The following is an 18,406-nucleotide window of genomic DNA, read 5'->3' on the forward strand; positions in this document are numbered from 1 at the left end:
TCTGTTAATAATAATAATAAAAAAAAACATGTGTGTGATTGCTTTGAACTAAATATACCTGAAACTAATTTTGTTCATATTGCTGCGAATGAAGCTTAACAATTTTAGGCAGAGTGTTGAGCTTGGCCTTGGTTTCATATCAAGACAAATTCGATTCATTAAAAGCTGATGAAACAGCCGGAAAGCGTCTAGCAATGGTTAAGGAAATCTTTGATAATTGAACTTGGTGCTACACAAAAAAATTGTTGTTTGATAATTGAAAAATCCGAATGAGAACAAAGATCAACAAAACAAGTTTTAACATATAGCCAGAGTTACATAAAGAAGCCATAAATGACTCTCGCTCAAAGCCAAATTATCGACTCCAGCCGGCCAGAATATGGATCTCTCTTTGGTTACTTGTTTTTAATAAGAGTTGTACAAATACAAGTCTACCATCCGGGTTGTATGATTTTTTTTTTTTTTGTTTGCAACTGCTTTTATGATAATTATTACCCAACTGTCCGTGTCAAGTACAGTATATAGTTTTCATGATCAAATTATGTCAAGTACAGTATATAGTTTCCATGATCAAATTAGCTGGATTTTTAGAAGGCCGCCAAAGCCCAACCCACACCTATAGGTTGATGGATCATTATTACTCATAATTTATACCACAAGAGCCAAGAGGTAAAGCTCAACAACAAGAAGTCACGATCCCAATCCCTGCATCTAGGGGCATCAAAATACACAATAGGGGACTCTTTATCCAGGGGAACCTCTTAATGGCTGCTGGGGAGGTGAAATGTAGACAGTTTTAATTTGTCACTACCCAGAGGTAGAAAGACTGCTTTCATAAAGACCTATGGCCAAACAAGGAAATAATAGGAGAATGTAAAAGGTTTGGTAACCATACCTGTCGGCCTAGTGTCACTGGCTATATTAAGAGTAGAGGTAGAGCTCAATGGTTAATAATGTCTAAGACGCTATCTAAGTCTTTATGCAAACTAAAACAATAAAAATAAAAAGCATACATAATGAAAGATATTAAACTTTCATACATGTTGGCATTTGATGAATGCGAAGTGCAAAAAGCCTGCTCTCATTGAACAACAAACTCATACATATAAGCAACTGATATTTAACCAATAAGTCTTTGACTAACAACAAAGATGTGTATCTAAAAAGAGAATACAAACACAAAAAACGGATTTATCAGTTTCCTCTTTGAAGAACCATCCATCAAAGCATTTGCTCTCCTTGCCATCATGGTATGTCGAAGATGATGTGCAATTTTCAATATGGTACTGTTATACTGACCCCATAGATATAGATCATTGATGGAAATGGTGTTCTTAATTTCTTCCATTTTATATATTGAAATCATTAAAGATGACGGCTGGTAGAGAAAATTTAACGTCTTGAAAGGTGTATGATCAGTTGTCATACTTGAAGCGAAACTTCTGCAAAAAGCGTTGATAGATAAAAACGTTTAGATGTATCTAATTAAATGGAATGTGTATACGATTAATAGATTTAGTACAACCTGTATTTCAGGCGTGGACCGAGTCATGCTTTTCATACGGATGGGCAATGAAGGAGAATCAAATATCTGCAAAATCATAGATTCATATAAGATACGATTTTATGAAGTTGTTTTTAAATGGAAACGGAACTAAATTTATATGTTAGTTGATCTTGGGTACACACCTTTCTATTCAATGGTAGTGCTTTGAAGGTATGCATATTCGTTTCAGGATTACTATGGGACCTAAAACTTAAAGAAAGAAAATATACATGTGTTGAATGGAATTATCCAATGTTCATCGTTTGCAGCTTGCGTATGATAAACTTATTGAAAGTAAAGCTGCAGATTCTGACAAGAAATATTACCTACGCCATTGAGCTCTTTCTTCCGTCATCAACTTCGGTTCTTTAGGGACGGTAGTTTTAGATCCGGGCTGTGGACATGAGCAATATGCACATTTTTATTATATCAAGTATTTATTCACGGTCTCGAAGTCTATCTTTCCAAGGCTACTAAGTACTTTACCTTTGTCTTGTGCGAAAGTGAGGTTTGGTGCTTCAGCTGTGAAACCTATTTTGTGAAACAAAGAGAAATTAGAATATTATACCAGTACAAATTGATGGAGGTATAGTAAGTTTTTTAACTGATGGTCTGACCAGAGGATGGTAATATGTATCTATTACAAAACAAGTAGTTACTAGAAGTCTCTGCATCGTTAAGGACGCCGTTAGTCATATTAATATAACCTACAGAACATTTTTATAAAGAAGTTTAAATGATTTTAATGTATTAATGTGCTCCATCCACAAAATCATCATCAAACCTTGTTAGTACTACTTTAGGTTGCTTCTCTGATTTCACAAGGTGGGCTAAAACTTGACCAAAAAGGACAAAAACTCGTACGTATACTTTATTATGGTCTAATATAACAATCGAGTACATACTATATGAGTATATATGTCTGTGTCTCTGCATAATCGATCATATTCACTTTAATATATATACAGAAGAAAACTCTTGACATAACAAATAAATATATACTTAAAAGTCCAACGCAATGCACCTTACGCAAAAAGCCAATCTCTAATTTCTGTCTTTTGGTGTCTTCAGTTTCTGATCCATTAGGAGTTTGAACCTTTGGTGACCTGTAAAAATTGGAAATCAGAAAAAAATGATTTATGAGAAATAAAACAGTATAATATATAGAAAATCTGAGAAATATTATAAGAGAAGCAGAAAAATAAAAAGTTACACAGTGTCTATGCATATAACTATATATATACACCAGCTTGTCTATACAATGACTGTAGTTAGACAGAAAATATAAAAGACTAGAATCGATCGAGTTAAAGATAACCACCTTCCATCACTTCCGGTATGAGTATCTACCATGTTATTCAGCTTGGCCATACGACAGGCAGTAGGCTTCATAAATGTTTTAGTACTTGAATTAGATGATCTACTCATGGACTTGAATTCACCTTTCAGAAATTGTATATCAGCAAGGAGATTTTCACAACTGAAAACTGAAACAGTTGGATATACATATTAAGCATGTGGTTAGTCATCTGCACATAATATATGCTCAACAAACTAGAAACTAACGAAAGAGATGCATTCATTTCTTTACTTTTAGTAATTTCAGTTATATACCGACATTCGTTGCCAAACTTACTTTTATTTCAACTGTGGATATCATTTATGACAAACTAAATCCCTAAGTACACTTGATTAGTTTAGTTGAACATAAGGAAAGAAAGAATGTCCGTACATTGCATTTATAGTTGATTAATAAACCGACTCCAAATTTTTTGTGGCACGGCTAGAGGATTAGAAGTCGTCATGGGATCTTACAGACCACCATCATAAAATATATACTTGAACGCATTAAACAGCATGAAGTAATACACACCTTCATTTTTCTCATCTGAAGAGGACATTAAGCCACAATCTGAAGGAGTTATCACGGACGGACTAACATCTTCAACACCTCCTGTTTTGAGGGAGTTGGTGCTATAAACTTCATTTGCAGGAGTGCTCTTCAGCTTAATCTTCAAAATGTAAGCTAAACATCCACAATATTTATTAATCATAAGAAATACATCAAAGAAAGTTCACATAGCTAGCTGCCAGTTATATATAAAGTCCTTCAAACCAAATAAGTAGTAACAAAAACAAAATAAAACTTGTGGTAACATATACTATATATAGCACTGGAATTCAACAAGCTAGTTCACATTGACTCATTTACAACCTACTTACATTGTTTAGGAGGTGTAGATATGTAGTTTATGAATTCATAATGTACATTCAATCTCTATCGATTATAACGTTAGTTATTTATGTCCTTAAGAAACATTTCTGATCACTATATATGCAGATCGATCTTTTTGTTAAAACTACAATTAGGAAAATATTGGAGCAAAAATCATCTTCATTATATTATCATGGTTAATTAAAAAGTTCTATGTAGCTTAACCTCAGACATAAAACATATATAAACTTTAATACACAATTGATGAGTAAGAACAAAATTACTTTGTATCTCAAAACACTGTTATTTGAATAAAAATCAGAATATAATTTAGATTCAAGCACTATAAATCAACAAATCAAGCAGCCTTACTAAATTAAAACTCTAAGTAATAATAAAAATGAGAAATATATGCATGCTTACGAGCAGGCGGATATTCAGGAATACATCTGAACCATCCTTCTGCTTTTCGTACATCAGAATCCGTTTCGTTAACAGATAAATCGAAGAACTGACATGCATCAAACTCATACTCAAGATCAACATACAAAGATGATGATGATGATTCATTTATAGCTAATCCTTCCATCATTTCCTTTATAACTTCATCCATGTGTGTGTGACACTATATATCTAGTACTGACAGCAGAATGAAGAACAAGAAAACCCTAGCTAGTTGTTTGATTTGGTGAAATTGTGAGATTTTTTTTCAAAGGAAATGTAATCAATGTATACAGACAGGGTGGCATATATTTTGGTGCTGAATTATATAGCGCCGAGAGCACGTACTACATTTGAAAATGTGGGCCTCACTTTCCTTTTGACTTTGACAAGAATGTCAAAATATTTAATAATAATAAAAAAGAAAAAATCTGCATTCATTGCTTATTAAATTAAATGAACTTTTTTAACAAATGTGGATTTTATCACGAATAGGAATATTAATGAATCGGGTAAAGATCGGATTTAGGTAAATTTCGTTTCTAGATTCGATTAAAAAAATACTTGCCTCAAACCTGTAGTTGCTAATTATCAGATAACGGACTTTCTCATGAATAATGATCAAGGATCTAGAAAACTGTTCCTGTCTGCTTTTTCTATTTTGATTTATTTTATGACTTTCTCATGAATAATGATCAAGGATCCGTTTTACTTATAATCCTTTTACTTAGTAAACCAATTAACGTTACATGGTTGTTGATACTCGACCATTGGAAAAATAAAAAGATAATCATGTATGTAATGTATTCGGGTCAGGTCAATGTGTCAGACGGATATTGTGACAGATATGCGAGTTTTTCATCACAAACTGTCTCCGGATGTGAGCCCTAAAAAAAATTAAACCATCCTCACACTCGGCCTTAAACTCATATTACGGAACTGGTCCTATATTGTTGGCTTTTTAATTAATGAAATTTTTAATTTACTAAATCACAGAGTATGTGTATTTAGCATTTCTCAATTTTTAAAGTTTTTTATATTAATCTCAAATAAAAATCACGTTAAACTTGACCTACCTGCGGCCATTCAAATCAACTTACAAAAGATGACTTCTTTACATTTGACTCATAATTGTCTTATCAACAACGTACTTAATCAGGGCTGAATTCAAATAACATTCTTGTGTTTCTGAAATGTAGTCATCTTCATTTTGGAACTAAAAATTTACATCATGACATATACAAAAGTGAAATTACAAACACCAAAAACAGCTCTCCCCAATGTATATGCATATTGCTGCATCAAATTAATTTGTGTTCCATTCTATATCAATTTGAGCTGCAGTTGCCTCTTCAATTTCTGCAATCCTCCAATATCAATTCCACAACATCCAAATCCATTCATCATCATTAAGTCCTGCCATTAAAAATATGTCCAATCAACCTTACAATTCTTGAATGAAATAAGTTCAATACAATCCAAAATAAAGTGCTGGTGATCTGTTGTGCTTATGCAGGCGGCCCAACTGTAAAAAAAATAATTATATAGAACGAGGGTAATTACGTACGTACCGTTGAGTGATCATCGTGTTGAAGTGATCTCACAGCCCTCTTAAGAAAACTTCTTCTTCGGCTCATCATAATCATTTCACCAAGTGTAAAGGGCTTTCTCTCATCAGCATCATAGCTTACAATCTGAGTACACGTATTATTCGTTATCCCCCTCGAGCCATGATCAGCCTTCGTTTCTGTCACACCACTAGCTTTCTTGGTCATGAGTGGAAACATGCTTTCCAAGAATGACGAGCCAGCTAAGGTCGATGCAGTAGTTATTTCAGTAGCATAACTGCTCGCAACACTTTCGGTTTCCCAAGCCGGTGATGAAGGAGCATGAAGGTAGTCGTCGTCATTATTGTCATCACCATGTTCAAATTCATCATCAGAAGTATCACAAAATGGATTGTTTTTATGGGATGCATTTTGATAATTTGATGAAGAGTGAATGAATCCTAGTTCTGTTTCCGAACCAAGATTAATTTCTTGATTAAAATGATCATGACCGGAATCAGAATCAGAATCAGAACCAGAACCCTCAAACGGGTTACTTCTATTAACGGGTTGAGGTGGTGTACAAGGCATGATCATCTTTGCTTCTCGTGATGATGAAGGGTGCGAAAAGGGACCGGCAAGTGGTGTTCCTGGCTTTTCTTCCCACATGAAGGGGACCGAAGCGATTAGCTTGATAGGCATTTGCATGATTGGGTCGTTAACGCGTTTCCAACCGGTTTTTGGTGTTCCTGGCTTTTCTTCCCATAGGAAAGGAATCGAAATCGTTTGCTTGATTCGTTCCGTAGTCTGGAATTCGTTGGTTTCTTGATCTACCATGGTACGTGTTGGATATGATATATATGAATTGTTGCTTAGTTAAAATATGCACGCGCGGTCTTCTATATATATATATATGTGCATGAAGTTAACTTAGGAGAGTTGGTAGCTAGAACCTAGAACTAGAAGTGAGTTAGTAGTTATGGGGATGTTCACCTAAAACATTTCCTATGTTTGAAAAGATTAATAGAGTATTATATTTTTTTCTTGTTAGCATGATCAATGCTTGCATCATTACTTAAAACGTGTTTAGATTTAGGTGGCTGTACGTATGGATTTATCTAGCAAATTCTTAATTTTCGAAAAAAAATTAATAAGTACACATTTTTCATATACTAGATGAATGCGCACATATATGATACGTAGACAATAATGATGGTAGCAGAAACAGTGTATTGGTGGATGTAATGGCAGCGGTAGTAGTGAGTGGTGGCAATGACATCCCTTTCAACAACGGCAAAATCCGTGGAAAATCTCTCTTTTCCCACGAATTTGTTCATAGACAATTCTGTACCTAGTAGCATAACTTATAAATCTGATTTACAAAATCACTTGTTAACAATTTTGAAAAATCAACATAAATATGATGTATTAATTTTAACATTACAAAGACTACTTTATCAATTAGCTAGTAATACATTATACGGGTATTAAAATTAAGATATTTATAAATCATTACTGCTCATGTGTTTATACAAGTTTAAGAGTAAAATAAAATAGTATCTTTATCTTTATATATAGTATAAAACAGTTGAACTAATGACTTATTAACCAATCAAATCGCTCGATTTCATCAAATTGATTCTCGCTTGTTCCATCATCCAGATTAACTATAAATTAAAAATCCTAATAATCATTATCCACATATATTATTGTTATATTAGTAATTATATTATTTTATAGAAAAAATCTCATTAATTTACACTTTTTTGGTTTTTCATCAATAATTTACACTTTTTAGCCCTGAATAATTAATTTTTATATATTTTTAGCAGTTAACTTGAGGAGATTTTTAAAACTTTTTTAAAAAAAGTTAGAAAAAGTATTTATATTTAATTTTTTAAAGATACAATTGTCACTCAAATCAAGAGTCCTAATTGTTATAAAAAACATTAAAACAATCATAATTGTTATCTAATGATCATAGGACAGGTTATTGAAAATAAACCTATTCGTATTATGGGCTCACATCAAATACATATGCTTGAATGTCAAATATATGATCACAAGTATGTTTATATTTTAATTCTTAATTATTTTTCATAATAATATCTATCACAATATAAACTGGTTTCAAAAATTTTTTATAATAGATAAATTATTGTAGCATGTGCCTTGTAGAATGATTACGACAAAATAATTCCATCAATATGTCTCGGCTAATAATGAAAGTAACAAACCTATAATTATTGTACTATAACTTGCAAAGTATAACATTTATAACCATATATCTTCAAATTATAAGCTTTTATGAATTGAATGTATGAAGATCTAATATTGATAATATCGTAAACACGTGTCCAGTGTTAGACACGGGTTTAAAATCTAGTTTGTATTATATTATGAAGTATTGAAGAAATATTTTAAAATTTAAATTGTTAAAAATTTTTTTAAAATATGGCAAGTTATCAATATGCCGATAGCACGAGTACTTCCAATATTGAAATTTTGAACCGACTTTCCATGTATGTACTTGCAATCCAAGAAACCTTACAACCAATTCAAACAAATATATAAATACGTGATCGAATGCTATAACCCAAAATTAACTTCAGCTAGCATAGTTTACGAAATCAAGAAGAAAAACCAAACACATGGAGAACGATACATACGATTATTCTCTCATCAAAACGATAACCATGTTACCGAGAATCAAAGTCAAAGCTTCAAACATCTCAAATCCTGATGATTGTTTAGATTTTGATCATGACTACTTGCATGATGATATTGAGAAGAACAAACGGCGGTCATGCCAGTATTTTTGTGATAAAAGAGTTGGGTCATTGTTCGCGTTTAGATGTCGTTGTGGTGGGTGGTATTGTCGACTTCACTCTTTTCCGGAGGATCATGGGTGTAGATACGATTATTCGGGTGTGGGACGTGATTATTTGTTGAAGGAAAATCCTATTTTCAAAGTCGATAAGTTGAAGATAAGGGTTTAATTAATAATTAAATAGGCTTTTATCGATCATCATTAGTTTATTAGCTTTCGAATTAATTGCTAACAATTCGATATATAATAATCGATGGCAAGATAATTAAATTCGATCAAGGGTGCCGGTTGGCTGGCAATTACTAATGGGTACGTTGTTTTTAAAGTTCGATCGGAAGCTTCCTACAAAACAAGATTATTAACGAGAAAGTAATGGTGAATTATATCTTGTTTGACTGACCATGGGCCAAGATGACCAAATTAAGGATCGACCAGGTTAATTAATTATGGAATCTCTAGATTAATCAAACGACTCGGTTTTATTTACCTTTTCAGAACGGATGATTATTATCGCAGGATGAAGACACAATATCACTAGACAGCTGGCATAACCAAGATTGAAAGTGACCTGATCGACACGATAAACTTATTAGCACTAATATTATTGTATTCGTGCAAAGTTATGATAATGACTATATGGCTAGTACTATTATTAATGTTTTCTATTGTTTTTGGCTATTTGTATTGGTTTATATGAGTTTTTGACAGTTTTGTTAGTTTCTATTTCATATTTAGTTATACAAATTTAATTAATATGACTTTATAAATCTTATACTTTTGTGACAATTGTGCAATCTTTCATAAGTCGAGAGTTATCAACATTCATTGGTATTTATCCTATACTTTTTTGGTGCATGATATCACAATTAAATACTCAACATGCTATATATTAAAAAAAAAAAAAAAAAAGAAGAAGAAGAAGCAGCAGCTATATATATGAGCGGATTTGTTCCGACCCTGCAAGCTAGCAACAGGCATACAAAGAAAAAGATGCGGTTTTTGGGTATTCTCTTTTCGTAGTTGAGCAACAATTCAACATATACATGCCAAGGATGAAAAGTTATTTTAAAAACCTTAAAAATAACATAAACCATCAATTAGAACTTTTTAATTTAGTTCAATCATTAATTTCTTAAAATTTTTTGTTTAATGAATAAATATTTTGACCCCTATGAAATTTATAGATTAAAAAATTAATATGTGAGTGTTTAACACCTAAACTTAGATACCTAACAGTCTTATATTACCATATATCTTTTTATATATAATGTAGATTAAATTAAATGTTTCAAGTGTGTGCGAATCCTGCAAAGAAGAAATGTGCATAACTAATGTACTATATCTGCTAATGGGAACTTTCGTTGCTATATATTCAGTTGAATTGAAACTATAATTGACTAGAGGATTTATATATTGTGGCTGTAGTTTTATTTTCAGAAAAAGACTAATTGCAATAGCCTGATAAGTCAAATTAGTGTGCAAATTAAGTAGAATTGTGTTGGTGTATAGACCAAACTAGCTATTCTTCTAACATAAATAGGCCAATCTCTTTAAATAAGATGTACCAACAAAAAAGATGAAGAGCAAGATGAATCGGTATGATGGACCAACACTTAAGATGGACCAGTGAGTAGTGTTAAAATATACAAGTTTATGGTTAAAGAGTTACTTATTACATTATTTAGTATCTGCAGGATTAATTCTACTCATAGAAGTCTGGATAAGGGCTAAAGATGTCAAGTATTGAAGTTATAGCTGGAAATGAAAAGAAGATAAAGAGGAGGGACTAAAGTGGAACTTGGAGATATATATACACCCTTATGTCAATTTAGCCAGAAAACAATTCAATTGATCATTATTTTCTCTTTGGCTGCTTACATTCGATATTTCTCTTCTTATATTCATATATATCATTCTGTATAATTTGTATCATCAACTTGGTGATATTAGATCTTGTTCTTATTATATCTTTAATTCTGTAATAATAATCTCTAAAGATATTAATCTCTATCTTAATAACAATTCTCTACTTGTTCGTATTCTAAATCTGATTATAAATCAGGTTAGCTTTGTTATTGATTCTGGTGTCTTATAAGTAGGATGAACCAACAAGGCAGATCAGTAAAAGAGATGAACCAAAGAGTGAGTCGAGCCAAAATGATTCTCATGAAACAGCTAAGAAGAGACTCGCTATCGTCTAATAGATACAAGGATTCATAAGACAAGGGAAAATCTAATACTCAGGGTGATGAAACACTCCCAAAGCAAAGCATGCTATTACCCAAAATGGGCACTATAAGTATATAGTTGCCCTTAGATTATCATTCCAACATCACAATGATCACCACATACAACTCTCTCTCTAACTAGGATTACATCTATCATCGGAGGTTCAGTCCAAATGAACCGTGCATGGCGTACCAATTCTCCTACATATGAGGTTTGTGAGTTACCAATAGGGAATCACCACCCGAAGGATACCTCTCATTCGGTCCTCTCATTGTTGTGTGTTGTTCCATCGTATTCAGTTTATCTCTAATTAATCAAGCATCCGTCATCCGTCTTAGAATAACTGGACCACTTCTGCCCATATCATCCAAACTGTTTCATCATCCTTTAGCATGTCTGGTTGGGTTGACTCGAGCCAACTGTATGATCCCAAGAAGGGACACAAATACCATTTAACAAAGTTTGTTAAATTTCAGGATACTAATCTCTTTTTTTATTTATAAAATTGCTTCTCTTCTTTATACAATTTCGATCTTTTTGTTTATGTTGTACGTTGATACCAAATTATGACTTTTACATAGATTTTTCTTATTATATAGCGTAATAAATATTGATTATAAGTATTCAATTTTACATCGTTAGTATTTGATGATATTTAAATATGATATTACTGATATATGTATATGGTGCTAAAATAAATTAAAGATTAAAAATTAAAGATTGTAAAAATTGTAATAACTATTTTTCAATATTTTTTATCTGTGTTTCTTAAATAACAATATTCTAAAAATTTTAACATTCACTAATCTACACGGTATAATAATATATAAAATATTTATAAAACTGTCTTAAAATTTAAATACATAGAAACATTAAAATATGGCAAGTTATTACTTAATATGTACGTAAACAACCGAATACTTCCAAAATTAAAATTTTGAACCGACTTTCCATATGTATTAGAGTGAAGGCCCGTGCGTTGCACGGCCGGGCTTCACAAGTTGTTATGTACGTTTGTAAGATAAAGTGCACGCCCGTGCAATGCACGGCTGGAGGAAAACACATGTAAACGCACGTTTTTGAGATTCCATTTACATTGAAAACTCATGTTATGAAGTAATAGATTTTATAGTTGATATTTTTCTTTTGAAGTAATGCAACACATTTCAGGGCACGTCTTATAACTTATAGGTATATTTAGGGGAGCTATTATTTAGTTTATTGAAGAAGCTGCTCAATTATCTTAGACATGTGTGATTCCGAATAACTGAAAAACCACCTTCTTGTAAATCCAGCCCACTGCTACACATACTTATGATCAGGCCTCACGTACTTAGATAGCCTAAACCGGAAAAGCAATATGTGATTTCTTATCAGCTCAGTGCGCACTTGAAACAGGATAATGCACTTGAATTGTTATTAGAGCTCTAGCTAACTTAACTTCTATAATTCAAATCTCTACAGTTTTTCCGATTATGTTTGTGATTATTAGATGCTTTAAGTAGTTAAGTGCTAAGTGGATCATTAATGGGTTGTACCAGTAAACGGGCTATAAACGATTGCATAATGTACTTAAGTACATCGAATAATCACAAACATAATCAGAAAATCTTTAGACTAAAAAAGTACACAAAATTTGGAAGTAGTACACTTACAGATTTATTACCAAATGATCCACCCTTTTGTCTGACAACCTCAAATGCCAAATGTTCCACATGCCTCTTATGCCCCTCACCACCAAATTTAGTGAACCTGTAGAGATTTGAATTATAGAAGTTAAGTTAGCTAGAGCTCGAAATCCAAAAATAAAAGATACAATCAGTGAGAAAAAGAATAAACCAAACACGCCATCCTGTCCATGCCTCTGTCGAAATATTGGGGTTATAAGGCTTATTGGGTTTAAAAGGATCATAACAAAAACCATTACATGTGTTTTTATGTCACAAATCCCGCGTATCGTAAACGACCATAGTAGCAACTTTTCCTCTTCTGAATGCACTCGTAAAGTTAAGATAGGAAAACAAAAATGCTGGCAAACAAATGCGTAAAAGCCACCTTCAACCATTTGACTGTTACATCTTTTTATAGAAAGGTCGGTTCAAACTGATGTTTATGAGTATGAATCTGACCCATGGCCCGACCATCATATGTGATAAATAAGAGTACTAAAACAATAACGGTGTCCAGTTCTTACAATAGCATCTGGGACATCGCCTTGCTTGCACCAGTTCTTACAATAGCATATGGGACATCGTCTTGCTTGCACATGATCCAAGCGACACGTGTATGTAGTCTAACGACCATTTCTGTAACCATATAATTTCCAAAAAGCAATATGGTCAATCAAAGTTAATTTGAAAACAGACCTCAATGGCTCCAAGATTTTGTTGAACTCCATCTTATTAATTTTCATGCTGAAATGTACTTAAAGCATAGATTTGTTGCATTTTTCCTACTCAATGGGGTCGACATCATGAGCAACAATGGCCACTTGTCCCTTTTTCCATAACAGGACATAACATCGACTTCATTTTGTGTCCAAAAATTATACTCAAAAGAATGGTATAAAAAGCTAGACAAAAAAACAACAAAAATCATATTTGTGGTTTGCACACAGAAATTGAGCATACAGTTCACATTCTATATCTACCTTATTGATCCTTGATGATGCTCAAGAAAAAGACCTTATTACCTTATTGATCCTTAATGATGCTCAAGAAAAAGACCTTATTACCTTATTGATCCTTAATGATGCTCAAGAAAAAGACCTTATCTAAATCTTATTAAACAAAGTTTCATATGTAGCCATGCTCGACTTAAAACTCTTTCAAAGAAATGCGATTCCCTTTGATGTTTATTGAAAACCAAAGTATGGTTTTCCACATACACTCCTGCAAATAGAGAATGAAAACGATTTGTGTGAATACATCTAAATGCAGAAAACAAAAGCAGCAAGGTTGGATCAAGTGGTTAACACCCTTGCTTCTGGAGACAGAGGTCATGGGTTCTATCCTCATCCCTTGCAAGGCCGGAGGTCCTTTTCTATCTTTAGATAGAACCTGGAAGCAGCCTCTCTACACCGTCGTGGTAGGGGTAAGACTGTCTACATCTTAACCTCCCTCATACACCGTCAAGGTATTGGGACCTAAAACCCGTGGAAGACGGCATTGGGTGTTACTTACTTACTTACATCTAAATGCAGAAAACACAAATATATCAGATAAAGTAAAATTTAACGACATGAGCACGTATCTTTAATTAAAAATGGCTACACAAATTTTCACTTGAACAAAATTATAAAAACAAAAAACCTTAGAAGATGTAATTATATATTACGTATAAATTAAAATTACAAACAATTTGAGTCTCAACCATTTCATCCAACACCTTTAGCATAATCTCCAAATGACCAATGAAGCTGCAAAAAAAGGAACTACAATAGTACAATTCAAATTAAAAAAATCTTGTTAATTAAAATATTATCAACCAAATTTCGTTGAATTAAAAAACCCAATCAAATCAAAAAATAATATAAATCAACCTGATAAATAAATGAATAAAAAGGCTCACTTTCGGGTAAACAGCACTCTGATCCTCCGTTGTTAATATACCCTGCTTAGCTCTCGAAAAATTATTGTAATAAAAAGATTCATATTATTCAATTCACAAAAACTGAAAAGAAAAAAAAAGCATGTGGCATCAACAAAGAAAAGAGGCAAATCGAGCTTTTAGCCATGGTAAGAACAGTAATCAAATAACATATTCAATCTCATAAGAAATCATACTATACACATTATAAATCTTTTATGATATAAAATCAGTTTTTATCTAAGAAAATGTTTGATGATTTGACACCCATGCGCAATATCTTGGGGCAGCCGTTTCATGGAGATATTCTAAACCTCTAGCAGCATCAATTACAAATCACTGCCTTCTCATATTTTATGAATTAATGGAACACCTCTTTCGGTTTTCAAGAGGCATGTGCCTTCTCATATGCCTTCTTCTATTTATGAGAAATTAATGGTAGCAAACTAAACCATATATGTAAACATTATTAATTACTTCGTAAATTTTATTACTTTTATTTACTCGACCTATCTCGACCACAAATCCAAAGAGCACCGATGATGATTTAATGTATATAAAGCAAATACATATGAAATAAATATTAACTATCTTATAGAAACCTAATTACATCTATCAATTAGATACTATTAAATATCATCTTTTTAGAGAACAAAGAAGAAGATACATCATTTAGCCATCCATTAATTCGGCATTAACAATTTGCACATTAAATATTCTAAACTAAAGGAAGCTATTATGTCTATTAAGCAAATACCGATGAATCGTATAAACAAAAACACAAATACACCCTACTTAAGTAATTAACCTCATTAAGTACCCTAATTAACCCTATTAAGTACATATCGATAAAGCGTAAAGAATGCGTTGTTTTTTTCCACCACCTTTGATAGAAATAAATATTGATTATAAGTATTCAATTTTACATCGTTAGTATTTGATGATATTTAAATATGATATTACTGATATATGTATATGGTGCTAAAATAAATTAAAGATTAAAAATTAAAGATTGTAAAAATTGTAATAACTATTTTTCAATATTTTTTATCTGTGTTTCTTAAATAACAATATTCTAAAAATTTTAACATTCACTAATTTACACCGTATAATAATATATAAAATATTTATAAAACTGTCTTAAAATTTAAATACATAGAAACATTAAAATATGGCAAGTTATTGCTTAATATGTACGTAAACAACCGAATACTTCCAAAATTAAAATTTTGAACCGACTTTCCATATGTATGTTTTTCATGTATGTACTTGCAATCCAAGAAACCTTATAACCAAAACAAATATAAATTCGTGAATGCTAACCCAAAACTTCGCATAGTTTAAAAAATCAAGAAAAACTTAACACATGGAGAAATTAGAGATCGACTATTCCCTCATCAAAACGAAAACCATGTTACCAAGAATCAAAGTCAAAGCTAATTCAAACATCTCAAACCCTGATTGTTGTTTCGAACATTATTTGGGTGAAGTTGAGCATGATGATGATTGTCATAAGAACAAACGGTGCCAGTATTTTTGTGACAAAAAGGTCGGGTTTTTCGCGTTTAGATGTCGATGTGGTGGATGGTATTGTCGATTTCACTCCTTTCCGGAGGATCATGGTTGTAGATATGATTATATGGGTGTAGGACGTGATAACTTGTTGAAGGAGAATCCTATTTGCAAAGTTGATAAGTTGAAGACAAAGTAAGAGCAATGGCGGAACTTGAACAATTGTTATGAAGGGGCGGAATTCAATGAGACATAAAATTTAGCTTTGTTAAAGAGGTTAATACGTAAGATGAAAAATTATTTTTGAAAAATATATAAGAAAATTGGTATTAAAAATAAAAATTTGAAGGGGCTGGAACCCCCTTTGGCCCCTTAAAAGTTTCATCCTTGAGTAAGAGTGAACTATATCTTTTTTGCAGGATCATGGGCCAAGATGACCAAAGGATGAAAGGATTAGGTAATTAATTAATTGACATAATGTAGCGCTAAACCATCGATTAGGATGGGATCTCAAATTTAGTTAATTATGGGATGAAGATAGAATAGTACTAGACGGACGGCTCAAGCAAATAGTGGCAGAACGAAGACTAAAAGTGACTTGTAGGACAAGTTTTTTAGCACTAATTAATATTGTTGTATCCGTATTCCGTGCTAAGTAACTATGATATGGTTTTTTATTGATTTTTGGTTATTTGTATTGGTTTTAAAGAGTTTTTGGTAGTTTTGTTAGTTTCTATTTCACTTTCACTTGTACAAATAAATACGACTTTATAAACTTGTGAAAATCTTTCATAACTCCAGAGTAATCAACATTCATCACTATTTATCCTATATTTATTTTAAAACTAGCATGATAAAATACTCAACATTTTTTATATAAAAATAATTTAATATGCAGCGATTTTGTAGCTCAGACTACTCTACTTTCAATATAGTTTCATCCCCTGCAAGCTAGATACATGTACAGAGAAAGAAATATTTAAATTAAATGTTTCATTAATTTGAGTATATATCCATAGAAGAACACACATTTGATTATCATCATCAAGTGTGGTGTGAATCCTACACGAAGAAACGTGCATAATGTACAATTGAAATTATAATTGACCAGGATATATGTTGTACCTATACTTTTGGTTTCAGAAAGAGATTTTGTAATAAACTGATCATTCATATTATTGGTGAAAATTAAATAAACTAGAATTGTGTTTGTGACCAGTAACGAGATATGTTTCTAAGGGGGCGTTTAATTTATCATTGGAATTGGAATATAGTATAAGATCAAAAGACGTTAGTACCCTCCAATAATTAAAAACACAATTGATTTCCATATATGTGTGTTAAAATAATCAAAACCACCAGTAACTCCATTGTTACTGCCGCCCCCCATTTTCTTCAACCAAAAAAGTTTCCATTATCACCAACCACCAATAACCCAATCAAATCATTCAAGATCATACATCTTTCTTCAACCTCGAAGTATTCATTAAAACTGCAACCTCACCAACAACAAACTTATATAAACTAATGAGTGGTTTAACATGATACATCAGACAAGATCACACAAGGAAAGCTTTTAATGGAGCCATCGACTTTTCCAACCATCATACTTTGTTTTTTTGTTGCAAACAATCAGGTGTTCTTGTTACTTCCAAGATTTGATGGGTTTTGTCCAAAAAATAAAATACGAATGTACAACAGTGTTTTTCCCATTGATGTTCGTTATTCATGTATAAACAATTCTACTCACGATTTCTGGTATCCGAGATAGTTCTTGTTAAAAAGATTAGAATTTTATTGGATTTATGGGTATTTTGGTAAAGATACATAAATTCCTAAGGTATTTAAACTTTCCTTCCATGAACCCAAGGAATCTTGAATTCAGTCAAATGAGGGAATTTGAAGGAATTTCAAGAATTCCAATTCCGTATGTTTCTCAATCAAACACCCTAATCAATGGAATTTACATTCCAATTCCATTGAATTCTAATGAATTCCAATGAACCAAACAGGCCCTAAGTAATTTAACACAGACACTCGATTAAAGTATTGGGGAGATGTACAAAAAAACCGGGTTGGAACCAGAACCCAAAAACGAAACCGAACCCGAAACTGGTCAACAACCGGGTTTGACCCAAACCGGTTCGGGTTTGACCTAACCCGACGGTTACAAACCGGTTTGGGTTTTCGGGTTTTAATTTCGGTTAGAAACCGGGTTAAGTTCGGGTCGGGCTCGTTTTTTGGTAAAAAAACCCAAGTCAAACCTGGTCAATAACCGGTCAAAGTTTGACTCCAAACCTGCTTCAAACCGGGTCGGGTTGGGTCAAATCCGGTTTTGGTTCCGTTGACCGAAAAACCGGTTCGGGTTCGGTTTCGGGTTGAAACCGGTTTTTGTGATCTCGTGATTGGGGTTGTCGTTTTACGTTGCCAACCACTATATTTGTATGGTTGTTTCTGGTTTGCGATGGTTATTACAAAAAAAAAAAAAGTAAGAAATT

The 18,406-nt window shown here is 32.4% G+C and overlaps 2 protein-coding genes across 2 annotated transcripts; both read right to left on the minus strand.

Annotated features, from left to right (window-relative positions):
• Positions 1 to 1,415: 1,415 nt before the first annotated feature.
• LOC122588240 lies at positions 1,416 to 4,374 on the minus strand. The gene is made up of 9 exons (XM_043760364.1): positions 4,185 to 4,374; positions 3,420 to 3,572; positions 2,868 to 3,033; positions 2,571 to 2,652; positions 2,033 to 2,077; positions 1,873 to 1,940; positions 1,690 to 1,750; positions 1,526 to 1,591; positions 1,416 to 1,442 (listed from the first exon to the last, which is right to left on the minus strand). The coding sequence occupies exons 1-9, from the start codon at positions 4,372 to 4,374 to the stop codon at positions 1,416 to 1,418; spliced, it is 858 nt and encodes a 285-aa protein (XP_043616299.1).
• A 1,151-nt stretch (positions 4,375 to 5,525) lies between these two features.
• LOC122588250 lies at positions 5,526 to 6,586 on the minus strand. Its single transcript, XM_043760371.1, has 2 exons — positions 5,774 to 6,586; positions 5,526 to 5,618 (listed from the first exon to the last, which is right to left on the minus strand). The coding sequence occupies exons 1-2, from the start codon at positions 6,584 to 6,586 to the stop codon at positions 5,526 to 5,528; spliced, it is 906 nt and encodes a 301-aa protein (XP_043616306.1).
• Between the last annotated feature and the right edge of the window lie 11,820 nt (positions 6,587 to 18,406).

Source organism: Erigeron canadensis, chromosome 1 (assembly GCF_010389155.1).
Source record: "Erigeron canadensis isolate Cc75 chromosome 1, C_canadensis_v1, whole genome shotgun sequence".
NCBI lineage: Eukaryota > Viridiplantae > Streptophyta > Magnoliopsida > Asterales > Asteraceae > Erigeron > Erigeron canadensis.

Excerpts from the sequence above, each read along its gene's own strand:
- LOC122588240 (XM_043760364.1), bottom strand. The coding sequence starts at position 4,374 with ATGGATGAAGTTATAAAGGAAATGATGGAAGGATTAGCTATAAATGAA. Across the intron at positions 2,078-2,570 it reads AGATTGGCTTTTTGCGTAAG|GTTTCACAGCTGAAGCACCA; the intron begins GTGCATTGCGTT and ends TTCACAAAATAG. Across the intron at positions 1,592-1,689 it reads CACTACCATTGAATAGAAAG|ATATTTGATTCTCCTTCATT; the intron begins GTGTGTACCCAA and ends ATGATTTTGCAG.
- LOC122588250 (XM_043760371.1), bottom strand. The coding sequence starts at position 6,586 with ATGGTAGATCAAGAAACCAACGAATTCCAGACTACGGAACGAATCAAG. Across the intron at positions 5,619-5,773 it reads AACACGATGATCACTCAACG|GACTTAATGATGATGAATGG; the intron begins GTACGTACGTAA and ends TTTTAATGGCAG.